The sequence below is a fragment of the Crotalus tigris genome, unplaced genomic scaffold (assembly GCF_016545835.1).
Source record: "Crotalus tigris isolate CLP2741 ecotype Arizona unplaced genomic scaffold, ASM1654583v1 scf7180000018125.1543573, whole genome shotgun sequence".
NCBI lineage: Eukaryota > Metazoa > Chordata > Lepidosauria > Squamata > Viperidae > Crotalus > Crotalus tigris.
This window is the reverse complement of record NW_024096837.1, coordinates 330,515-357,737: the sequence shown is the minus strand read 5'-3', so window position 1 is coordinate 357,737 and position 27,223 is coordinate 330,515. Positions and strand designations below refer to the sequence as shown.

The 27,223-nt window shown below is 37.5% G+C and overlaps 1 protein-coding gene across 1 annotated transcript in view; it reads right to left on the bottom strand.

The window, feature by feature from the left end:
* IPPK (inositol-pentakisphosphate 2-kinase) overlaps positions 1–26,451 on the bottom strand; it is a 38,506-nt gene extending 12,055 nt beyond the window's left edge. The window contains exons 1-8 of the mRNA XM_039348223.1: positions 26,143–26,451; positions 22,522–22,569; positions 12,217–12,312; positions 9,431–9,497; positions 4,358–4,470; positions 3,568–3,657; positions 3,135–3,193; positions 2,351–2,423 (exon numbers count right to left, since the gene is read on the bottom strand). Of these exons, the coding sequence (XP_039204157.1) occupies positions 2,351–2,423; positions 3,135–3,193; positions 3,568–3,657; positions 4,358–4,470; positions 9,431–9,497; positions 12,217–12,312; positions 22,522–22,569; positions 26,143–26,223 (627 nt within the window). The 5' untranslated portion in view covers positions 26,224–26,451. The remainder of the gene's footprint in view (positions 1–2,350; positions 2,424–3,134; positions 3,194–3,567; positions 3,658–4,357; positions 4,471–9,430; positions 9,498–12,216; positions 12,313–22,521; positions 22,570–26,142) is intronic.
* Positions 26,452–27,223: the final 772 nt, after the last annotated feature.

Here is a 27,223-nt window from a genome sequence, read left to right as displayed (position 1 = left end):
AGTGAGAGTTGCATGTGTCAAAAGGAACTTTAAAACTAAGCTGAATATATTAGGCATGAAAGTTTGTGTAGTAAAACAGTTAAAGATGAAATCAGTAATGAATTATAATGTGTGTGAATTGAACGCAAAAGTGAGTAACCAGTATTAAAGAATTCTGAAGAGAGAATGAATGAGCCAATCTCAAATGGTATATTAATTTGTAAGCCACCCAGAGACATTTTGTAGGGCACCTTAGAAATTTAATAAATAAAATAACATAAAATAAATATATGAAAGAAGTGAGGAAAATTTTTGAGAGGTGAGAAAAAGTGAAAAAAAAAATCCTGGTTGAATAAAGTTGATGAGATCCTCAAAGACAAGAGAAAATTAAAGAACAAATGAGAAATTTAAAGAACAGAAACCAATATATGACAATATTTGCATTTGGTAGAAATAAGAATGGATTCCAAGGATAGAAAGTAATGAACAGGTAAAATGTATGGTGCTGGTGTAAACTAGATTTAATTAGTCTTTCTCTCTTTTTCCTCTCTCCTGCCTTTGTTCACTTACTCCTTCTTGCTTTTCTCTTTACTTTGATAATTTGCTATTCTGAAAGGGAATACTGTGAAAGCTATATACATATGTTATGACAATCTGCATTATAATTAGTGTGGGATAATGCATCTTGCAACTGGAAAGCTAAGAGTAAGTAATTCTTAGCTGGAAACTACTTCACCAAGCTTTTACTCAGTGATAAATAATAGATCCCTATGTAACTACGTGATCATCAAGACAAATTAAATGAAGCAGGAGAAATACATTATTTGGAAAATGAAAGCAGCAGGTAGAGAGAAAGTTTTAAGACTCCGCCCAATTCACTGCTTTCCTCATATTTCTTCCCCCCCCCCATCACAGCAAAGAACAGCTATCAAAATCTCTATATATTTCTGCTCCAATAGTAGGTATAAAAATTAAGATATAATTTACAAAAGAGAAAAAATATTTAGTTAAGATTCATAGGCTGAAATCAACCAAAACTGGAATGAAAAAACCCTTCTGAATATGAATGTAGGTCTGCAAATGCTAGAGATTGTTACATTGATTTCATCCTACTTATGGAGGAGGAGGAGGAGGCAATGGCACTTCCAGCCAGCAATAATTTAAGCTGAAATAGAGACTGATGTTCATCAGGCATTCATTCACTATTAGATATACATAGGTGCCCTAGAGTATAGTGGTTAAGTGCAGGCAAACTCTGCCCACAGCTTAGAGTTTGATCCTGATGAGGCTCAAAGTTGACCCAACTTCATCTTTCCAAGGTCATTAAAATGAAGACCCAGGCTGTTGGGGGCCATATACAAATAATGCTGACATTGTAAACTATACAGAGTACTGTAATGCACTATGGGGGGGTATATAAGTCTAAATGTTATTGCTATTGCTACCAGCATAGCTGGTTGATGAACAGCACAGAAGCTGGGGGACTGAAACTGATCTGGAAGACTGAAGGACCTGGGGGAAAGGAGGATGAAGCAGGGCCTTCCAAACCTTGAAAAAATTTACAGGAGGGAACTACTCCATCAAAGAACTTTATAGACTCCAGCCTTCTACAGCAGAAGATAATGGCAGCTAGGCTAGCATATTCAACCCTAACAGGTCACACAGATCGTAGTGGAGAGACAGGATAAACTGGGATGAAAAGAGAGGCTGGTTACACTAGTAATTAACCTCTGCCCTTGCATTTAAATGCTGGACTTCAAACACCTGAAGCTATGTTGCATATGTAACATAGTTTCTTGTAGTCCTTCTTTATAAAAAAAACAAAGAAGAAGAAGCCCAGTATCTCTAATCTTTGATGTCTGTGTCTTCTGTAGGATCACAGAAATGCTAACCTGTTGTAATTGATCCCTACTCAACTTCAATCCAAGACTGTCACAAAGGGACATATATACTTCCAAAAATGTATGCTTATTACAGCTTCTAACTAGTGTATGCTTTCTCAAATGAGCTTAATAATTCTCAACCAGATCTATCATTATTTTTTATACTTTTGTCCAAATTTGCAGAATCATTCACTCTTCTATAACATTTCTCTACTTTAAACTTCCAAATCATGTTCATTAAGCACATTTCTGAATTATTTTCAGAAAATAAAAAAGGGGAAAGGATTATTGGATTATTTCAAACAACATCAGTATAAGTAATTTGCCCAGTAAGCAAAGTGTTGATTGCTGTTTTAATTAAATCATGGAGGTGGAAGCTTGGACCCTCAGAAACTGCTTCCTAATTAAGCACATTAGAACAAAAATAATAAAGTGAAATAGGCTGGATGAGGAACAAAAGCTTCCTTGAAAAATTCAGAGCACCTTACCTTAAATATTTTTAAATTATTCTGTGCTTCATATAATAGATTTCTCAAGGCGAAGTGCATTCGCTGTTTATTTCTAAAATATATTAAAAAAAATGAATATTTAAAATAAAGTATAACCAATCCACCACTAAAATAAACATTCTCTCTGATCTATCAGATCTACTTTCAAACACATCAGTATTTTATTTCTAACTCTATGATCTTATGACTGGAACTATTCCCCACTTTAATCCTAAAATAGATCCACTTAGAAGTCATTTGTAAGACCCATATTTTTCACATTTTTTCCTGAAAATTGTTCCAATTATTTTACCAATTAGCACATTATTAGCTTCTTTCCATAACCTTATCCATGCAGCTCTATGTTGATTAACACAGGGGTCCCCAACTGCTTGGCCACCGGGCTGCGTGAAGGAATGGCCAGTGCATATGCACACGTCACCGGCGCTAGCATCGCCTCACCTCCTCCGAGCATCCCACCAGGCTAGCGTCACCCTGCCCCCAAGCATCCCACCAGCGCTAGCATCGCCCCACCCCAAACATCCTGCCAGCGCTAGGGTCACCCCGCCCGAGGTGACCCTAGCGCAGAAAAAATGCTCTCCACGGAGCCAGTCCCTGGTGCTCAAAAGGTTGGGAACCTCTGGATTAACAGACTGAAATGTTTCACATTAGGAGCAAAGTTCTTAAGATTTCATATAGCAGAATTGTTCAAAACAAGAACTAAGTATAACAGCAACAGCATAATAAAAGAAATATACATAAACTATGAAATACACTTTCTTACCCTGAGAATAGATCTAGAGGACAATATTTACTTAGATGTTTCCACTTCCCTTTTGCTACCTGTTGACAAACAGAATATATGATTTTCCAATTATGCATTCATTTATTTCTCAAATTTCCAGCTAATTTAATTTCCGGAACTGTTCAAGCTGGGAGTTCATCAACATCTCCAGACACTTCCCCTCCTGCCTTTTGTGTCCCTGTCCTCCCATTTTAAGAAAGTTACAATTTCCAACATTCTCCTTCACACTTTTCCCAACAAAAGCATTTCCCTCCATTTTCATGAAAGTGTGGATTAATGCAAATAAAATGGCCTTCACAGCTGAAAAAGAAGTGAGTTTTGACTTATAAATAATCTCATGTGCCATATTCAAATGGAGTATTAATTCCACTCTGCTATCAAAAGCTTACAATTCACTTAAGTTGTACATTACCTTTAGATGCTGGTGCATGCAGTAACGACAAACTTTATATTTTATCTCTTGTGAAACATGACTGGAAAAGGGGAGAAATCCACATTTTGGCTGCAAGAATAAATGCAGTTTAAAATTTAGAACACCTTCACTTTGTATTTAAAAGTAATACAACCCAACCCCCATGCCCTCCCAATAACTAATAAGGTCTTTAGGAACTTTCAATCTTTTGGTGAAATCTTATGAAAAGCAGTACACAAACGTTCTAGCCCTAATACACACAAAAAACAGAAATATTTATTTTACTCTTGCTATACAACATTTCGTATATTCCCAGAAGTATTTGGCATAAATCTAAACGGTTCTAAAATTTTTCCATTGTTCAAATTTCAAATTTTCAAATATTTAAATCTGCATAAGTGCCACTCAAAAAAGAATAATAATTTCAATGTATTTGATGTCATTAAGGAGGAATGCTGGAACAAAATCGTTCTAAGAACACAGTTTCATTCTACTTCCTTTATGAGAAGTAGCCATCAGGATGGGTATACAAAATGACCTATGTTATAGTTCTATTCTAAATAATTATGCCTGATTAATGGGATTCAAAACTTTTTATGATTTTAAATAAGTTGTAAAATACCATTTCATCCTTTAAAATTATTTCCTTTAATGGAAACCAAATAGTAAAATTACAGTATGTTTCAACATTGTTTAACATTTCATTCATTCGGCTAATAAAATTAAAGTAGTATAATAGCAACAATGTGAACACAAAGTATTGATTGTATCAAATTCCTGATATACTCACCTTAATTTCTATACAAAATTTGGGGCGATGTTCAACAAAATGCATCCTGGTGAGATTAGGAAGGCACAAAGCATAACCACTAAGAGTATCCATGTCTTTATCACAGCGTGATTCTAAAGAAAAAGAAATAACTGCTTACACCCATGTTTAATACTTCAACTTTATGAGCACTACAAATAAACACACAGCCATCAACTACTCCCTCGTATAGTTAATGTGAATGGCTCTCAGGCCTGCCGTTCCATTTATAGTAACAAATTTCCTATCTTTATTACCATTTTCTATGATCAGTCAAATCCCTATAAGGAATCAGGCTCAAATTATGGATATACAGACATTGCCTTGGTAATGGCCACACTTGGAATACTGCATCCAGTTTTGGTCACCACGATGTAAAAAAGATGTTGAGACTCTAGAAAGAGTACAGAGAAGAGCAACAAAGAGGATTAGGGGACTGGAGGCTAAAACATATAAGGAACGGTTGCTGGAATTGGGTATGTCTAGTTTAACGAAGAGAAGGACAAGGGGGGACATGATAGCAGTATTCCAATATCTCAGGGGCTGCCATAAAGAAGAGGGAATTAAGCTATTTTCCAAAGCACCTGAAGGCAGGACAAGAAGCAACGGGTGGAAACTAATCAAGGAGAGAAGCAACCTAGAACTAAGGAGAAACTTCCTGACAGTGAGAACAATTAATCAGTGGAACAGCCTGCCTCCAGAAGCAGTAAATGCTCCAACACTGGAAGTTTTTAAGAAGAGACTGGACAGCCACTTGTCTGAAATGGTGTAGGGTTTCCTGCCCGAGCAGGGGGTTGGACTAGATGACCTCCAAGGTCCCTTCCAACTTTACTACTATTATTATTATTATTATGATACTGTATGTTTATACCAAATAAAAGTATAATATATTAACTAAGAAAGTTTAGAAAATACAGCAAATGTCATTTTTCTCTTGATAGTTCTAAAACAGCTACCAAACAATAAGCCATCGGCATTTCAATATTTTTTATTTAAGAAAAAAACCTTCAATACTTCAATGCTGTCATTCCTGGGTTTCAATATGGGAAACCCACAATGAAATCCCTACAAATTACCAAATAAGCACAGACTCACAGAAATAGTTGAGAGTATATAACTTCTGCTTTGAACTCTTTTAAGGAAGGAAGGGTGGAATACAAACACAGAACATACTATTGTGCTTAACACACATAAACTTTCCATGTTACTCAATACAGGAGACCAATAACTTTGTTATTACTTTCCCAAAACTGCCAAAACAAATTTCAATCAAATGCATTTCTAAGTTGAATGCTATCTGGATTTTACCCGAAGCGCATTATTACATTTTAAAATGCATCTCTGAAATGTTTCCTAAAAGTAATAGAAGAATGGATGTGAAGATGGCAAAATTTGCACCGATGATACAATTGATTGGTTTATTTGAGATAAATTTAAATACTTTTATAAAAGACTGTATGTAACACCTTTATGGACTTTTTGTTGCAATTGGAAAAAAATGAGGGTAACGTTTGGATCTGTAAATTAAAAAGGGATGAAAATGGGATACAAGGGATCATTGTAATGTAATCTTAGAAAGGAAGGAGGGGTAGTATATTGCAATGAAGATTGGAAGTCACTTCTTTAATTATCTTTTGTTTCTCCTTTCGTTATCTGTATTGCTTTTTACACTTTTTCTTTTATCTTTTCCAGTTTATTTTTTTTATTTATGTTTTCATATTTGTCTTTTTTTCATGTAAAAGTGTTCAGTAAAAATTGTAAGAAGTCTTGGGGAAAAATGAAATATTTTCCAAAATAATAGGATATGGCTTAATTCTATTATACAAATGTTCCAGCATCTATGTAGCAATTATGCTGAAAAATTCTCTGAAGTAATTATTTGAAAAATACAAGATCTTAAAATTTACTTTGGATTTTGAACCATCATATGAAGCTCGGCTACTTGGTAGACAGGTTAAGTGTTAAGAAGGTTTGAATTATCAACCTGTTTCAAAAGTAAATAAGTATCTTCTAATCAATCTTGGATGATTTGTAAAAATGTAAATGATTAATCAACTCAGGCCTGGTTAAGTCTGGGAGGGAAGATTAGGATCCTACATTTATAGGCAAGCTGGAAAAAAAAAATCAGAAATAAAGCAGTGGTTGGTCACTTCCATATTGATACCAAATAACCAATAAGGAGATGTTTATGTAGCGGAGCTGGGGTGAGAATGGGGCCGGCTGAAATGTTTTGCGGGAGCCCTGCCAGTCCGGTAGGGAAATGAGGAGCTTCGGCAGCTGCTGTGGGTCTGGCGGCAGGGTGTGGCTCTGAGGAGGGAAGAAAAGAGAGGAGGAAGCTGACGGGGAGGGGAGAGAAAGAGTCCTGAAGGTGGTGTTTGGCTGAATGTCAAGCAGAGCCAGCTGAGCGAAGGGAGAGACAAAGAGTAGCTTATTGGAGCCTGCCATTCACAGCCAACTGAGGAGAGAGAGAGAGAGAGAATAAGAAGGTGGGGTCTTTGTATTTTTCTGCTTCGTTGCAGGCAAGCTGGACAAAGAGGGGAGATAGTGAGCGAGAGTAGCTTGCTGAAGTTTTTATTGTTTTTTTTGTTGTTGTGGGCAGGCCAGATGAAGAGAGGGAGAGAGGGTAGGTTGGGGAGTTTTAGTTCTTCTTCCTTGTTGGAGCAAGCTGGATGGAGGGAGAGCCAGGAAAGAGTTTGACCAGGTTGAGGGTATGTCTTAGTGGGAAGTAGAGGGGTTTTTATAGGATCAGCTGGAGAAGGCAAAAAGGAGATAAGGAAAGGAGCGGGGAGATTACGAGAGCAGAGAGAGACAGCAGAGTAGATAAAGGAGGGCCCCTGTGAGCTCCAGAGAGGGACTGATTATCATTGTCTTGGACAAGTTGCTATCACCAGAGATTGACTACCATTGTCTTAGATACGTTGCTGTCACCAGAGACTGACTATCATTGGCTTAGGCAAGTTGCTGTCACCAGAGGCTAACTACCATTGTCATAGACAAGTTACTATAACCAGAGACTGACTACAATGTCATACACAAACTGCTGTTACCAGGGACTGACTATCATTATGGTACGCCAGCTACTGTTACCAGGAACTGACTACCATCGCCCCCATGTAAGCTCTTTCCGCCTAAGATCAACTATCATTATTCCACGTGAGTTACCGTCAAAAGAGATTGACCATCACCGTCCCATGTGCGTGGCTGCCGACTGTGACTGAGCATCACCATGCTACGTGCCCTATCAGGCAGATGAGCCAACGTGAGAGACCCCTTGGGCCGGCAGCCAGCTGAAAAGGAGGTCAGGAGGGCCCGGACTTTAGCGGTCCTTTTGGGGGTGGTGCTACATTTATTTAATCACAAACAATTAAACTCAAGTCAGGAGAATCTTTATTTTGGTTTATACTATGCTGGAGAAAGGTGTCTACTTAATGAAAAAACAAATAAAAACAAATAATCTATGCCATACATAATATCAAATATGCAATGTATTAGATATTAGAGATGTTAATTATTCACCCAATAAATATAATAGGCACAAATAAATTATACTCCATTAACTAAATAAATTTTGACCCAACTTTGAGGAAAATATTTAAGAGATGTGCTTCCTATTGCAGCAAAGCCCATGTGGGTTTTTTATTATTATTTTGCAACCAAGTACAAGTTGAACCAGCTTTAGGATCAATAATATACCATTACACTGCTACATTTTTCTTTTTTAAAAGGGCAAGTTATTCTGAAAAAGGAAATATACTATTTGCCTATTCGCTGGCCTAACCTGCTTTTATTGTCCTGAATAACTCTCCAGATATACTACTGGAAAATTTTCAAAGAATAGAGGCTTTTATGTCTGAGGGATCTGTAAGTATACATGCACAATTACAACTGTAATGAAGTATTTGTGTCCCAGTTAATTATGTGTTCAACACTTATTATCAATGGAAAATCCAATTCCAACATGAAATGAGGGACAGCAGGGAAAAACAGAAGCCAGTGTATTCAAGTATCTAGACAGGTATATATACTAATAGATCAAGCTACACAAACTTTTTCAGGAACATACTTGGCAGCAAAGAGGCATTATAGGGACAAACTCCAAAAATTTAGCTTGAGAACAAAGGCTAAATTTGGCATAATTTAACTTGTGTTGAATTGAAATTACAGTAAATGTAATTAACTTTATTGTCCCATACAGCACATTAGAAACTAAAATTTGTTAGCAATTTCTGGAGGCAATATACAATTCTGAAATCTCAGTTTGTTTAGCTCCACTATACAAAAAGAGTACAGATAGTCCTCGACTTATGACTACAATTGAGATTACAATTTCCATTGCTAAGTTGTTAAGTGAGTCGTGTCCAATTTTATGACCTTTTTGCCATGATTATAAAGCTAATCACTGCAGTTGTTAAGTGAATCACATGGTCACTGAGTGAATTTGGTTTCCCTCACTTACTTTACTTGTTGGAAGCTGGCTGGGAAGGTTGCAAGTGACAATCACATGTAACCATTGTAAGTACCTGTCAGTTGTCAAACACCCAAATTTTGATCACCTGACCACAGGGAAGCTGCAACAGTCATTAACTGCAAAGACTGGTCGTAAGTCACTTTTTTCAGTGCCACTGTAATTTTGACCAGTTGCTAAAAGAATAGTTGTAAATCGAGAACCTGTACTGAAGGCAACACCAATATTTATTCTAATAACTGAACAATTAATTCTATAAGCAAGATCTGTTTGTCACATGAATGTAATTACACCATTAAAAAATTTTGGGCTAAACACAAGACAAGAAACATGTGGTTATAATCTACATAAAATTAATTTTCTTCTTCTCAGTGGTACTAATAATCCTTGTACGGAAGATTTCAAGGAAATAACAGGGCAATAATCTAGATTGGGAAACGGGGGGAAAAAACTAGAAGGACAAACCACATTTCTGTACTCTTTTCAAGAAAACTGAATCTACTTGCGCATGAGTTGAGATTAGCCAAGTTTCAGAAAATACTGTTTCAACTTTATGTTCAAATAGCTGTGCCATTATTTTAATTTCTTACCTGGCCTCTCTGCCTGGATCTTTAAGCAAAGCTGTTTCACAAAGTCCAAAGAGAGCTGGACAACTTCCTAAAAGATTTAAAAGATGTTTAAATATTTTTATTATACTGATGATAATTTCTATTGCTTTATGTAAACTGTGTAACAGGGGTAATCCCCATTTAACAACCGATTTGGATAATGACTGTTCACAAATACGATGGTAATAACATGTAGTAAACAGTAATATAAAAATCACTTTCCAACCAATATGTGTACTTACACCCAAATTTTTGCACCTGACAGTAAAGCATGCCAGACTGAGAGTAACACTGGAATTGCTGCATGACAGAACTTTAAATGTGACAACAGCAACCAGCAGTCTTCTCTTTCTCTCTCTCTCATGTGATTTGTTTAGTGACTGTGTTGCTAAGTAATCATTTTGCCAGAATCAACTGAAATTCCCAAACAAGGAATACTTTTTTCTTTATATTCTTTATATCAGTTGATAATAATCAAAGCTGCCCTATAAAACAATTTAAAAAACTATATAACATGTTTACAGAAGAAATTGCTATATATATATATGCATAGCAAGGAGACCTCCATTTTCAAATAAAAATGACTGCTGAGTAAACACACCTTGAGGAACCTTTGAGTGAAAAGGGGAGAAAGAAGGGGAGAATACTGCCTTAAAGTTCAGTGTTCAGTTCAATTTAGTTCAATAGTCATTATTTGAATAATAATGTTTGCCAGCCTCTCCCTAGAAAAGGAATACAAAAACTCCTTTGGTTATATAATATTTTTAGTAATAACTACTAACTTTGAGAATAATTCCTGATTCCAATGGTTCTTATACACTAAACATTATTGTATCTGTGTCTCCTATCCCTCATTACTAAATATTTATGTGATCACATTTTCAAAACCAATCAAAATTTACAAAATACTTAGCTCCTTAAGTTTATCAGTCAAGAGCAAGCAGCCACTAAATGCATGAATTATCCAAACTCAACTTTCCAACTGAAGGACAAGACTAGAGAAGGTGTCTCCCAATTCCACTCTCTTTCCTGGCAGTGGCACAGGAGGGTGCCTTTTTAAGCAAATGTGAACTTTAAATACACTTTCTGTATTTCTTTCCTTTTTAATAATATTTAATAAACAGCTTTTTTTGATGCAGGATTGAAATCAACTTTATAATACCTACGAGAATATTTTTATATGTTGGATAGAGTTGATTTGTAATCTGATGTCAATAATGAATTAGAAAAATAAAATGAAGGTTAATCTGGTGAAAAGAAAAGCATCCTCTAAGTCAGTGATGGCGAACCTTTTAGAGACCGAGTGCCCAAAAACTGGCCCCGGCCACACTCCACCCCCCCTGCCCTACCCCCACTCTGCCCATCCCCACCTGCCCACAGGACCACTCACTGCCTCCAGGGCCCGCCGCAGATCGCCCAGGCAGCCCAGCAGCGCTATGGCGGCCACACTCTCTGCCCGCGCCCTGCAGCTTCAACTGCATGATGGGATGTGAGGGCAGAATGTTGTCTATGCTGCCTGGCTGCCATGTCCTTGGCTGTGCTTCTCCATGTGGGCCATGCTTGGGAACGACTCTCTTCAGGGGGCCTGCTGGAGAAGAGGGAGTTGCGGGGGGAGGCAAGGCTGGGGCAACAGCACGTGTGCCCACAGAGAGGGCTCCGAATGCCGCCTCTGGCACCCGTGCCATAGGTTCGCCACCACTGCTCTAAGTCAAAGCAAATAAGGAAAAGTGGGAGAGTAACTAAGTGAAGTGGTAATAAAATGTGACATCATGTGACAGCAGCGATTAGTGATGGCAATCCAGACCAGTCCCAGTTGCCTGGTAATCCCAAGATTAAACAAAGTGTCGAGAGTCCTGGGTAAGGAACATTGGGATACTGCAAGAGGGTGAGAGAGGCTGAGGGAGGGCCTAAGAGGACTGGCACAGGTTGTGCTTAAATCATAGGAAGATGGTGCAAGCTATGTAATTGTGAGCCAGGCACATAAAAATCCAGATCACAATCACATCACCATGGGAGTGCTACAATGGCCTTAACTTTGAGGACCAGTCATATGTCCATTTTTTTCAGCATCACTGTAATTGGAATAGTCACTGAATGAATGGACATAAGCCAAGGAATACCTGTCCTACATTTTTAACGTTTTAAAAGCATTTGCTTTAATTCTATAGATTTGTTTTTATTTTACTTCTATTATGTTAGTAGCTTTGAATGCATGTCTTGGTAGAAAGTACAGTATAAAAGAATAATGAGGGAAATATATAAGGAAAGCCTGCATTCTTGTCCTTTGAATTTTGTTCCTATCAATTACATGATTGAGGGTGTTTTAAAATTTATATTTCAATAATGCTCAATTTACATCTTACAACTTTTCATGTGGAAGGAGGGTACAGGTAATATTTTTATTCACAAAATGTTTTCATCCAATCATTTCATGACCCATGATATCAATATTTTTTTAAAGTTTATCATGTACAATTTCTACCCCATTCCTTAAAAAGGGGGTAATTGTAAATGATCAATGGCAGAATCATGGACAGCCACATTCAAGCGCTCGTCCTTTTGTTACTGTGGAAAGTTAAAGTTTAAGGCAACTATTCCGAATGTATACAACAGAGGTTTTGTCCACTGCTTTATCTTCTATATATGTGATCTGAATATAAGTTAAAATACATACTTTTTCTTTGTGTCAAAATCAAGCTAACCATCTGAGGCTATAAAACATTGCAAGAAAAAAAATTATTTTAAAAAAATAAGAAAATAATAATTACCCCATGATGAACATATTTCTCCCCAAAAAAGTGCTTCATGATGTGTTTACCAAAATATACTATGTTCTGAAGATGATGAGAGATTTCTTCTGGTGTCTAAAAAAAACAAACATAAATAATTAGTGAAACAAAATACGCATTACTAATAGGTAGAAATTCTAACTACTCTGGATCAAATAATTGTCAATCTATGTACAAAAAGATTATTTCAAATATGCAGAGAACACAACTCCTTGTATTAAATGCCAAATCAAATACAAATTTACATAACTCTGTTTTTCCTCATCAATCATTGCACCTTTAGCTAACATCGCTACCAAAACTAGTTTTCTCTCAAATTATATTTCATTGTTACATATTTTAGACACACATAACCAACCTGCAGCAATTATTATTTGTCTATCAAATAATTCAGTGCAAGAGAGACCATTTTCTGATAATCTGGGTGTACAATTTATAAATCCTAAAAAATGTACATGTGTAGCAATTTGGTAACAATAGCAACCAAAGGAAACAAAGATATCACTGGTTCATAGAAGAAGAAATGAGTAAGAAATGGCAAAAGCTAAGATGTAAAAATATTAGTTAAGTTTCAGTGAAAACGCAAAATAAATCTGCAGCATCTCTGGTGTATTTTTAAAAAGCTAATAACATGTATTCTTAGATCGGCATTATGATTTAATAAGCACTTTTCAAATTAAATTAATTTCTGAAGTATTGTCTTTAACATCTCAGTAATATCAGTCTAAGTTAGAAACATATTAAATGAACAATATGTTTTGGGACACTATGGCTAGATGGACCATTCTAAGTGAGGTCACTGTCCAGATGAAGGAGAACCTGGAACATTTGCGCTTTGGGCCAAGGCAAATCCAGAAAACAGTTACCAGGTGAGAAGGAAAGACTACAGCATCTCACCTTTTTCTTATCACTTCCTCTGCAAGGTAGGCCTGTGCAACTGCCCCAGTCTCAATTTTCCTACTTCCTCCTTTCGCTTTGCTGTATGTCACTTTGCTGTATGCTGTATGTCACTAATTTACTTGAAATCAAATGCATATCCATCTGGCTGCCTACTTCAAACCTGATATTTCCACACCTTTCTTTCTCTTGCTTCTGCTACCTTGCTGGCACACCCACTATTGCTGCATGTACCAATTCCACTCTCCCATTCACCCTTTCCTTTATTTTCCCACACCTTTCTTTTCTCCACCTAGGTACTCCATCCCCTTTATGGATTACTGCCTTGTCGTGGCGAAGGGGCTTGCGTAACTCAATGAAGCTATGAGCTATGCCGTGCAGGGCCACCCAGGGCGGACAGGTTATAGCAGAGAGTTCTGACAAAATGTGATCCACTGGAGAAGGAAATGGCAAACCACTCCAGTATCTTTGCCATGAAAACCCCATGGACAGTACTAAAAGGAAAAAAGATATGACGCTGGAAGATGAGCCCCTCAGGTCGGAAGGTGTCCAATATGCTCCTGGGGAAGAGCAGAGGGCTAGTACTAGTAGCGCCAGAAAGAATGAAGCGACTGGGCCAAAGCCGAAAGGACGCTCAGCTGTGGATATATCTGGTGGTGAAAGGAAAGTCCGATGCTGTAAAGATTTTTTCTCCATAGGAACCTGGAATGTAAGATCCATGAATCAAGGCAAGCTAGACGTAGTCAAAAAAGAGATGACAAGACTGAACATCGACATCTTAGGAATCAGCGAACTAAAATGGACAGGAATGGGTGAATTTAACTCAGATGACCATCAGGTATACTACTGTGGGCAAGAATCCTTCAGAAGAAATGGAGTAGCCTTGATAGTCAATAAAAGAATAGGAAAAGCAATACTGGGATACAATCCCCAAAATGACAGAATGATCTCAATTCGAATCCAAGGCAAACCATTCAATATCACAGTAGTCCAAATCTATGCCCCAACCACTGGTGCTGAAGAGGATGAAATTGACCGGTTCTATGAAGCCCTACAGCACCTTATAGAATTAACACCAAAAAATGATGTCCTTATCATCATGGGGGATTGGAATGCTAAGGTAGGAAGCCAAAAGATAACCGGAATAACAGGCAAGTTTGGCCTTGGAGTACAAAATGAAGCAGGGCACAGGCTAATAGAATTTTGTCAAGAGAATACGATGGTCATAACAAACACTCTTTTCCAACAACCCAAGAGACGACTCTACACATGGACATCACCAGACGGTCAATATAGAAATCAGATTGACTATGTGCTCTGCAGCCAAAGATGGAGAAGCTCTATACAGTCAGTAAAAACAAGACCAGGAGCTGACTGTGGCTCAGATCATGAGCTTCTCGTTGCAAAATTTAGGCTTAAATTGAAAAAAGTAGGGAAAAGCACTAGGCCACTTAGGTATGAACTAAATCATATTCCTGATGAATATACAGTAGAGGTGACAAATAGATTTAAGGAATTAGATCTGATAGACAGAGTGCCTGAAGAACTATGGATGGAAGTTCGCAACATTGTACAAGAGGTAGCAACTAAAACCATCCCAAAGAAAAAGAAATGCAAGAAAGCAAAATGGCTGTCTGAGGAAGCTTTGCAAATAGCTGAGGAAAGAAGGGAAGCAAAAGGCAAAGGAGAAAGAGAAAGATACACCCAATTGAATGCAGAATTCCAGAGAGTAGCTAGAAGAGATAAGAATGCCTTCTTAAATGAACAGTGCAAAGAAATAGAACAAAACAACAGAATAGGGAGGACCAGAGATCTCTTCAAGAAAATTGGAGATATGAAGGGAACGTTTCATGCAAAGATGGGCATGATAAAGGACCAAAATGGCAGAGACCTAACAGAGGCAGAAGAGATTAAGAAGAGATGGCAAAACTACACAGAAGAACTATACAAGAATGAGCTTAACATCCCAGATAACCACAGTGAGATGGTCATTGACCTCGAACCAGACATCTTAGAATGTGAAGTGAAATGGGCCTTAGAAAATCTGAGCAACAACAAAGCTAGTGGAGGTGACAGTATTCCAGCTGAGCTATTCAAAATCTTAAAAGACGATGCAGTAAAAGTGCTACACTCAATTTGCCAGCAAATTTGGAAAACTCAACAGTGGCCACAGGATTGGAAAAGGTCAGTTTACATTCCAATTCCAAAGAAAGGCAATGCCAAAGAATGTTCAAACTATCGCACCATTGCACTCATTTCACATGCTAGTAAAGTTATGCTTAAAATCCTACAAGCTAGACTCCAGCAGTATGTGGATCGAGAACTACCAGAAGTACAGGCAGGATTTCGAAGAGGCAGAGGAACTAGAGATCAAATTGCCAACATACGCTGGATCATGGAGAAAGCTAGGGAGTTCCAGAAAAACATCTACTTCTGCTTCATTGACTATGCAAAAGCCTTTGATTGTGTGGATCACAACAAATTGTGGCAAGTTCTTAAAGAGATGGGAGTACCAGACCATCTCATTTGTCTCTTGAGAAACCTATATGCGGGTCAAGAAGCAACAGTGAGAACCGAACACGGAACCACTGATTGGTTCAAAATTGGAAAAGGAGTCCGGCAAGGCTGTATACTGTCGCCCTGCCTATTTAACTTATATGCAGAGCACATCATGAGAAAGGCAGGGCTAGATGAATCAAAAGTTGGAATTAAGATTGCCGGGAGAAATATCAACAACCTAAGATATGCAGATGATACCACTCTAATGGCAGAAAGTGAAGAGGAACTAAAGAGCCTCTTGATGCGGGTGAAGAAGGAGAGTGCAAAAGTTGGCTTGAAACTCAACATTAAGAAAACCAAAATCATGGCATCCGGCCCTCTCAATTCCTGGCAAATAGATGGGGAAGAAATGGAGGTAGTGACAGATTTTATTTTTCTGGGCTCCAAGATCACCTCAGATGGGGACTGCAGCCAAGAAATTAAAAGACGCTTGCTCCTGGGGAGGAAAGCTATGGCAAATCTAGACAGCATTCTAAAAAGCAGAGACATCACCCTGCCAACAAAAGTGCGTATAGTCCAGGCCATGGTTTTCCCAGTTGCAATGTATGGCTGTGAAAGTTGGACCATAAGAAAGGCTGAGCGCAAAGAATTGAGGCCTTTGAACTATGGTGCTGGAGAAGACTCCTGCGAGTCCCTTGGACTGCAAGGCGTTCAAACCGGTCAGTCCTAGAAGAGATCAACCCCGACTGCTCTTTAGAAGGCCAGATCCTGAAGTTGAAACTCAAATACTTTGGCCACCTAATGAGAAGGAAGGACTCACTGGAGAAGGGCCTAATGCTGGGAAAGATTGAGGGCAATAGAAGAAGGGGACGACAGAGAATGAGATGGCTGGATGGAGTCACTGAAGCAGTAGGTGTGAATTTGAATGGACTCCAGAAGATGGTAGAGGACAGGAAGACCTGGAGGAACGTTGTCCATGGGGTCGCGATGGGTCGGACACGACTTCGCAAGTAACAACAACAACAACAACAACAAGGTACTCCATACTGTATACAAACTCTAATATCTTTTTTTTCTTCCTGTCCTTATTTCAGAATACCTGTTCTATGATCATGTCTATATGAAACACAAATTTCTCCCTGGACTTTGATTGCCCAGAACTGTCTGCTCTCTGTATGGTTCAATCCTTGCATGGAACATTTTAAATAACTCCATGCCGAATACAACTATATTAAATGTCTATTTCTGCCTTAAAATTGAATTCATCCCTTTGTCAAATATATTGATAGAAGAGTTAGAGACTAGCTTCCGGCTCCAGAAATCCTTTCCTATGTATAAAAAACTTCTATCTACTGGTACTTTATTCTTTATCAAAATAATAACTATTCATCTTATAAAGATAAACTCTTCGGTCTGGCCAACTATCCAGCCTTATTCCTGGAGAATTACGTAAATTCAGACATTCTGAAATAGATCAAGACATAAGAGTCAAAGGGAACAAAATCTGTTTCTAGAATAAGAGTAGCATGGTAGGTATACCAAAAGGATAATACAATATATGGTAAGAAGAAACAATAATAAAACAGCTCCTCTGAAAGAGCAATCCTCACAGAGTGAAAATGCTATATTTACTTGACAGAGAACATGTTTAATTGGCTAATTAAGCAAGCAGTATATGAAATAATGCCTCCGAAGATGGAATACCTCAGTAGACTTGCCTGGGCTCAGAAACAAAAAGTGACTCGCCCTAATTAGTATTTCAAGGGAAGATCTCAGGGGAATACCAGGTTGAAGACATTGTGGAGAATTTGCACAAACGAAGGCAATGCCAACCACTTTCATATTGCTGCCAAAAAAGCAGCATGGATAAGTCCATGAAATCACAAGAAAGTCAACCCAAGAGAGATTTTACTTAAATAGAATAATACTTAACAGAATGTACCTCTAGACAACTTTACTGAAAGGATTAATTAAACAAACGTAAAATGCATTACATAACTGATTCAAACATGATTTTATACAGGCTTTGAAAGGAAGCTTCATATTTTGTAAGCCTTCAAAATATACATATATTTTTTTGGTTTTATGAATAGAAGTGAATGTCATACTAGCAGACTTTTGTGTGTCTAGATTATATGCGGATAAGTAATATAGGTTCTGAAGCTCAATGAAAAAGATAATTGCTTCATTTTAGTTAAGAGGTTAGACTAAGGATTTAGCAAGAATTCAAAATCCTCTAAATCTCAATCAAAAGGATCACCATTATAAATAAACTGAACAAAAAATAAAAATGCGGTCATTTTTAATACTCAATATTGTGAGTACTCCAAAAAGAATTATCTATTCTCCTCTTTTTAAATATGTTTCAACATCGTGAGTTTTATACCACTCCTATCAGCTTAAATCACATTTACAAATATCTTGGTTCCAAACTATATTTATAGAGTCTTGTATGATACCCTTTAACAAAACACTTGCAATTAGCACAGTAAGGGGAGCGGTAATTAACATTAGAAACAGAGAGGCTGTTCTTTTCCGAAACTATTGTAAGAGGAAAGTCAGCCTCGTATTTGTACCAATCCATGCCTACAGAGACAATAACATCCACCAAGACAAATAGTACATTCATCAGTACTCAGCATTTCACTGAAAACATTGTCAATCCACCTCTTCTGGAAAGTTATAGTTTGTTCAAGGCAACTGCGTGCTTAGATAAATCTAGTACCTGTAGCGCATTAGGCCACAAATCTTTCCTATCAAGAAATTAGCAAAATAAGTATGAGTTTGAAATATGGCCTTCCATATGGTGTTCAGAAATTAATATCAAACTAAATCCTTTACCTGTTACAATGGTGCCAACTATTTTGAGTTTTTGAATTTACTAAACATTTAAATTAGTATGAAGGAAACCAGAAAGACAATCAATACAGGAGCAAAATCTAATTACCTTGGTTTTTTAAGATGTTACTGCCAGGGATATTTGGATGGGAAAACTAAGAGCATTTCCCCACTTGCACTTAACCCAGTATTGTACAGACATGGTCCAGCAACCTCTTTTTTTTCTTTTTTGCACTGTCTTCAAGACAATTTCCTTTTCCAACACTGGACTGAACAAATGCTAACTTTATTTTATTTTAGAATCTTAACATAAAATGATGAAATTAAAGGTCCCCTTTGAACTTCATTATTGGTTTTATAAATGGAACACATGAAGAATCAAGTATATGAGAGTGAACTTTGAAACAGAGCAATTAAACAGAATTCTAAATTGGTAAACTATAGCCATCTCATTTCTTCTTCACCTATGATACCTTTATAGAGGGCAAAATCCAATCTCAAGTGAGCACAATTCTCAATGGATTTTTTTTTCCTCTCCACTTCTTTCTATAGTTTCTATTTGTTGCACTGTTCTTATGTTAAAAATTTAAGTATTTAGCAAACATCCTAAATTTTAGGATTGTTATGTGCTTACCTGCATATGTTAGTCATTTTTAAAAGGTTAGCGTTAATCCCAACTTGGATTAAACATACTGAAGAGTTTTGGAGGGTTTTTATAACTGTTTAAGAAACAATTATTATTTACGTTGCTCTAGTAAGGTTTACAAATCTGAATATATTGGGCATGATCTATAAGAGAGAAAAACTAATATCTTGAGTATACCATTATATGCAAAACGATAATGGAAATATAGCTGAACCTAAATATTTGGAATTTCAGTATTCAATATTTTTTAATTCAAGTCTGTTTGATCAAGAGTATGACCCAATTCTTTGCCTAGGGTCTTGCTTAGTATCATTGAAGCCCTCTTTTCTTCTTTTTCTTTGTTCCCATCTGAGTTTGTTGTTTCTGCCATTTTTTTTGTTTTGTATTGCTTTCTTGTTTTAATGGGTTTTTAAACAATTGATAAACCACTCAGAATCTCTGGGAGTCAGGCACCATATAAATTTTATCATTATGGTTGGTCAAAACCGGATATTTATAGTGGATTTGACATTTTTGTCTACCTATCGAGTCCTTTCCAAGGAATTGGGTTAGGCAGATGTTGTTGGTTAATAATACTACAAGAATTGTCATAAGATATAAGCTGTTCCATCTAAAGCTGCCTTTGCAATAGATTGATGGTGATTTTGTCAATCAGATCAGTCATTGCCCAGATCAACAAGGCCAGCAGTAAGTGATGGAGTTCCTGCACATCAGGTAATAAGTGGGTTACAGGACTCAAGACTGGTGATTGAATAACCAGGGCCAGCAGCTGCAGGACTATTAGAAAAAAAGTTCCTTACCTGTCACAAATATACAAAGACTGAAAACAAATAACTGCTTTGAAGGTTGTTACAAAAAACAGCTAGCCAAAGATGTTTTTTTTTCTTCCATTCAATCATGTCTGATTCTCAGAGACTGCCTGGACAAATCCATGCAGTTTGCTTGGCAAGGTTTTTTCTCCTTCCTCCTCCTTCCTGAGAGAAAGTGACTGGCCCAAGGTCATCCATTTGACTTTATGCCTAAACTGACACTAATCTTCTGGTTTTTATCCTGATCTCTTAACCACTACACCAAACTGACTGACCCTGCACAAGTATTAAAAGATGCCAATATTGTAATATCAAAATATGCACCAACTCATTTCAAGAAACTAAACAACTGATAGTTGCAATTATAACTGAAGATCTTGGATGCAAAATCAATCAACAAGAAATAAACCAAACAGTGCATCAGCAAAATGGAAGGTTGGGTTAGAAAAAAAGATCAAAATATTAAGATCAAATACAAGCAAGTTAAAACAGATAGAAGAAAAGAAGCTAAAGAACAAGTCCAATACCTAATCAAGAAATATGACCTAGAGCAGAGGTGGGCAATTAATTTTCCCAAGGAGCCACATGAGAAACTGGAACTGTTGTGAAGGAATGATGATGCCCTCTGCCCCCCCTGATGCTGCATCACCGCCCCCCTCCATTGATGCCATCCCACCCCCAATGCTGATGCTAACACCGCAAGCCAGATGTGGCCCTGGGACTGTAAAATGCTCAGATCTGATCTAAAAACCAAGAAGATCAAAAAAGCACTGGAAATAATAAAGTAGCAAATAATAGCCATAGCCAAGAAAATCAGCAGATACAAATCTTGAATTGCACATTACACGCAGAATCTCCAATTTCAGTTGAATCAGAAACATTTCTACCAATCCATCAATAGAAAATGCCATTGTTTGCAATCAATCTCTGTAATCTTCTTGCAGCACTTAACTAGGTGATCCACTGCTTCTTCAGCTTCTTTACATAAACAGCATTTGCTGTCTGGTGCTGTCTTTCCAATTCTGGCTTTACATTTGTTTTTAATGTTTGGTCTTCTGAATTGAGAATTAGCCCCTCTGTCTCTTTCTTCAACTTTCCTGCTTTTAGGCATTGCCAGATCCTGTTATTGTCTGACCCTATCCCATCATTTCAACCCTGAGCTGCAGCTATTCTTCTCTATTGTTATTATCTGCTTCACCTACTAGTTTTTTTAATGCACTGGCCATGTAATATTTTGCCTTGTCATAGTTCTTTTCTGTTCTTCAATTGGTCTTTCTTATATATATAATTTAGTCTCTTGGATATTCAGTAAGTCTTCATGGTGTACTATGCTCAATGCATCTTCTTCATTGTCCTTTAGATGTTCTTCTAATGTCCTTTTTTCTTCTTTAACTGTCTGGTATACTTGCAATATTCATCACCCATTTATGCTCCATGATAAATAGATCTGTCAATGCTTTTGCGTGGATGAAGGACATGATTCATTGTCATTATTTTTCTAGTCTTCAGACCTTCTACTTCAGCTCGAGTCTAATCCACCATTCCAACTGGATATATAATGACTGGAATTGTCCAGGTGCTAATCAACTTGATGGTATTTCCACCAAAGAGTTTGAATTCTAAAATCTTCTTCACTCTTCTGGTGTATTCACTACTAATCTTCTTGATTTCAGTGTGCTACAGTCTGAAGAATGTCCCATCTGTCCTGTTATTTTGAAGCACTCGATTATCCAGTCATGTGGCAGGGAGTTGAATGCCTTCTTGTAATAATCCAAACTATAATCAAGTTGGTCTTCCTTCTCTTATAGTTTTCCAAAATCATATTATTATTATTATATATACACAAAATGTTAAAGCACAGCTGCCAGTTCTTTAGCTGTCATTGGCTGTCATATGCATCAAATTATTCCCAAGAACCTGGTATGTCATAATTTATTGGCACAGTATAGAGGCAGATCCAAGTAGCATGGTTTTTTGAAACTGATGGGTGGAAATTTTGTCAATGCATAGGTTTACTTATATTATTGTTGTTGTTATTCAGAGACCAGGTACATTTATAAAGCAGAATTGGCCTCCTTATTGTAAATGTTTGTTGGTTCACGAGAAGTAAAGATATATAACACTGCCAAAAGACAACGGCTTATTGCTTTTATAGATTATACAGATGGGCTTTTCCTAATAATAATTTAAGCTATATAGCAATGATTTAAAAATGGTTATTTTGGTGAAACCATTTGAACCAATTACTGTAAAATAATATTTCTAGAAATATGGAAGCTATATTTCATGTAAGTTCACGTGCTTTTTGTTAAGGATTATCAAAAGATGCCTTTAACAATATTTCATTCTGTATATAATTTACTAACTGAATATAATTTATTAATTGGTTAAAAAGATTAACCTAATATTGATAACCTTAGATTCCAGCTTTAATCAAATTGCAGATTGTATGATTTTTTTCCTAGAAAGTCAGAAAGCAAATGATAAATAATATACAGTGCAGTTGTACACAATTCTCCTACTTTGGTATGCAATGTGAAATAAATAGTATCTCTCTTTAGCAAAATAATAAAAAATAACATTAAACTAACTCACCTTATTTCGGTTTGGAGGAAACTTCAAGAACCGTAGTACTATGCAATGCTAGAATGTAAAAAAAGTGCAAAATTAACATGATTTGGTAATTTGAACTACAGAATAGGCTGATATCAGTTAAAATAAATGTGAACAAAATAAATCCCTTTTCTTTAAGAATGAATATAGGCAAATAAATTTTATCCAGCATGCAGCTCTCGGATGATGAGGCAGAAACTCATCAGAACATGACTTGTTTCAGTCAGCAAGTGACTAAATCAGAGTTCAAAATAAATAAATTGTGTCTTAGGGACAATCTTTATAATTCTGCACTTCATGTGCATGGATGAAAAAATAACTCACATGAAGAACTAAAGGTAACAGCAAAGATGTTTGATACAACTTATGTGCAGGTAAATTGTTTAACGATTTAGAGGAAGGCAGATAGTCCCTGCTTCTGATAGCAAGTTTAATCTTTGGAATAGACCACCTAGAAAAAAAATTGTTTTCAATCATGTTTGAAGTAACTTCTTAATGAACTGCACAATATTAATAATATACTCTGGAAGAAATTGTTGATGTTTGTGATACAACACAGAGTCAGATCACCAATAATCTCTCTCCTCAGATTCTTTTCAACTAAAATAGTTGAATTAATTATTGTACTGTGAATTCAAGACAGGCTGGGGATAAGCTACCAGATTTGGGCTGCAAAAATCCAGACAACTGCTTCTAAATGGCAGCAAAGACTTTGAGGATTTTCTCTCGTTTGTATCATCCAGTCATCTGGATTTCTGCAGTCTGAGAAATTTCCCATAACTAAAGCATCAAGTAAGTCAAACTGGCTTCAGTTTTGCCCCATTGAAACATGGTCCATCCATTAAATAAATCTTTTGGATGCAACATTTTTTCTCCAATAAAATACATCTCTCATTTCATGGCCCTGTTGCTATATAGCAACTAAAATCACCATTGTTTAAAGATGTATTTGTTAAAGATGAGTGGCAGTGTAAAGGTAGGTAAAACTTTGGATAACTAAAAGTTAGGCAATAATTTTTGACTCAAGGAAACTCAAATGGGCTAACTTAAAGAATGTATCCAAAACCCAAGACCCATTACTCTCTGGGATTGAAACTTGGCAAAATTGTGACCATTTCAGCAATGTTACAGTCAACTAGAGTCATGTGATTGTCATTTCCCGCACTCTCTGTCAGCTTCCCAGAAGGAAAATCAATGGAGAAACATGCAGGAAGTTGGAAATCATTCCTTCTCCCATTGCTTTTTGTCCATCTATGGTCATTCAGTTTCTCTGTTTGAGAAAGGGAATATCTCTGAAATGATGATGCAACAGGTCATTGGATGTCTAGTATAATTATACACTTGGAAGGCAATGGCATTTGTTAGGTTAAACTTAAAGGGAAAAAAGCAGCAGAACCTGCTCTGAACTCTTCAATATACATGTTCAGCCTCTATTGTGAAGAAAAGAACAGAATCAGCTTAAGGCAGTTAGAGCATAAAATGCAAACTCTATCAATCCTTGGGTTTTGTTTTTATTCTATTCATTTTCTATTGGAACCAACATTAATGAATATAAATTACTTTGTAAAATACTCCACAGAAGCCCATTAATGTATAAACAAAATTATTGTGACTATAAAAGTAACCAAAATTAAATGCTGGCTATTAGTTGATCATTAACGTTAATCTTAGTTATCGTGATGCATCTTCATGATGTATACAGTAGGTAAACTTCTAATTATATCATTTCCTTCCCAATCCATGTAAAGAATTTCAAGGAACTATTACAAGTAGCCACTTCTGGGGATGCAGCATGACAAATCATGGGATGCTTCCAAATAAGAGCAAGCCAAATTGTTTAAACAATAATTTCACTAATAATGGCTTACCACATGGTTCATGCAATAAAATAAACTATGGCTTTACAAATCACAATTGAATGCAATGTTGTGCTTTACCAAGTATGTTTTATCTTACCCCTCCCAAAAACTTGGCAAAGAAATGATAACATTGTAACGTGGTTTTTAGTACAAAAGAAGTTAATTATCATAAAATGGGATATTTTTATTCTTTATAACCCAAATGAATATTTCAAAGGAATGTTATACAAGGTAAACCTTCTATCAGTTCCCTCAGTACAACCTAAGGGTGAGGCCGTTGGGCAATGACTCCAAAACTTGGTGACTTTGTTATTCTAAGCCCTTCCCTCCTTCTTCCCAACCACATGAGCATATGCAGCCTGCTCCATGTTTCCCAATGCACACATATATACATCCCACACAGATACAATATGAGGGGAGCACAGCGAAACATTGTAATACAAAACAAACTACAGATGACTGCTGATAACAGAGCTGGAAAGAATTCCAAATGCCACATTGTACGTGTTTGTCCGAGATTTGTTTCAAGAAGGTCTTTGGAAAAATAAACAATTATAAGAATGCCAGGAATCCTTTAATGCGTATTATTTATTGGCTAACCCCTCATTTAAGAAATAGTTTACCTCTTAAGCTAAGATGTAATCATGTGTCAAAGTCATGCAGCATTCTTTGTAGTTTGACAAAATGCAGAATGTCTGTTTAAGCCCAAGACATTAATCTCTACAGTACATTACTTCTTAAAAGAAAAAGAAAAAGGTGCCAAAGGATGAAATCATGACATGGTCTCAGAAGCTTCAAACAGGGGCTTTATTGACTTTTTAATAAAAAGTATTTTTCTTAATATTTTTGGATAGAGGAACTTTGACTCAGATATAAGAGGTCATTTGAATACCGTAATGCCTTTTCTAGGACATCATAGCAGCTTGCTTTCCTACATACTTAGCTTGTGATGTCAAATGCAATTGCTTTAAAAGTATGACTCAGGCACTTTGCATACAGCTTTAAAGGACTTGCTTCCAGCCTATTTCTACACCGACTTCAGGAGTTTTTCCAAGAAGAATTCCGGTAAGAATTCTTAAGGACTCGGGATTTATGATGGAGTATAACTTCACATTCAAGATATTGGGCGGAGGTGAAATGTTTTAATCTCGATCGACAGTATTGCGGTTCCTCTGTGTATCAAGGAGACCCAAGGCATGCTTTCCCAAACTGATGACAGTTTGCTTCCTCTGACCGTTTTCAATCTTGCTTCAATTCGGCATTCCAACACTAACTTTCAGGATCTACATTTACGGAAAGTGGAACTGAATTATTATTTTTAAAACATTAAAACCACCCAAACTGCACTTTGCAAGAGCGCGGAAAGAGGCAGAAAACCCGTTCGAAGGATGTGAGAACGGGGGCCCGGCAAGAGATCCACCGGCGACTTCCCACCAGCCAAGGGCGGCGAGGAGCGGAAATGCGCTCGGCAAGTCTGAGGGATGCTTTCTCTGGCAGGGTGGGGGTGGCGGTGGCGGGAAATCCCAGGAAGGACCGGGACCTGCCGGGACTGACAGGACTTCCTCCTCCCAGCCCACTAGCGTAACGGTGGGGCCGCCGGCCGGAGCAGAGACCGAGCCGTGGGGAGGCAGGGGGGCGCAGCGCTACCCGAGACCAGAGAGCCGTTGGCCGCCGCCGCCGCCGCCTCGAGACAAGCGCGAGGCGAGCGGCGGGCTGCGCGCGGGGCCCCCCTCAGCGCCTTTACCTGTCTGTGGGAGACGACGAGGCTCTTGTTGCCCTCCCCGTGATATCGCCATTCATTCTCATCCATTTTCTCCGCTTCCATACTCCGGCCAATGGCACCTTCCTTACGGTTTCCGGGCGGGCTCCTCCGGCTCGTTCTCTTTCTTCTTCTTCCTCTTCACCTCGGCTTACAACCGCGGCTTTTATCGGCTTCCTTTACGCCCGCCCACAAACCCAAATAGCAATGAGAGCACCTTTTCCGATACTCAGATCGTCATTCACGAGTCAACCACTCAGTAGTTTTCGACACACACTAAGCTGGCGCCCCGGTCAGAACAGGAAGTTCCACCTTCCGCCATCGGGCAAGTGGAAGTCACCAACCCATGATAATAATGCAAGGAATAAGGGGTGGGACTTCCTTATTTAGCCATCTTTAATGAGGGCAGAAGATTCCGCTGCTGTGGTCGCAAGAATATGGCCTGTTAAAAACATGCGATTTATGCTCTTGGGGAAAAGAAGGCTTCACCCGCTTTACTGAGTATGCGCATAAGAATATTGGGATAATATAGCGAGGAGTTGGATTACTTTAAATGGTGGAATGGTTTCGGATAGGGTTATGGTTTGTTTTTCTTCTTTAACTGCCTATGTTCGTATTTTTATTCTTAAGTCACAGGATAATACAGTCAGTCTAAATTAAACCAGCAGTGAAGATTGACACGGCACAGAATTTAACGCAGATAAAGCTCAGTGGAATGTAGATCTGAATAGGCGAGTATAAATTGCTACATAATGCTATTCATGTTAAGTGCCCCTTACTAAAGGTTTGGAGAATATAACAAATTTTAAAAAGCATCTAAGCTGCATCAATAACTCCAAGCCCTTAAGAACCCACTTTCAATTGTGGCACTATGTGAAGGCATCTTATATGGAGTCTTGCATTTTGTCCATCAAAGCACGCTTGATCTGTTTCAATAGCAGTTCAGGAAAATGTTAGCAGAGTTGTTTCCCTGCTCCACTACTAGTAAATATGATGCATACCCTAATATGAAATCAAATTCTGAGACAGAAAAATGGACAGTATCCTTACTTGCTGCAAAACAAAG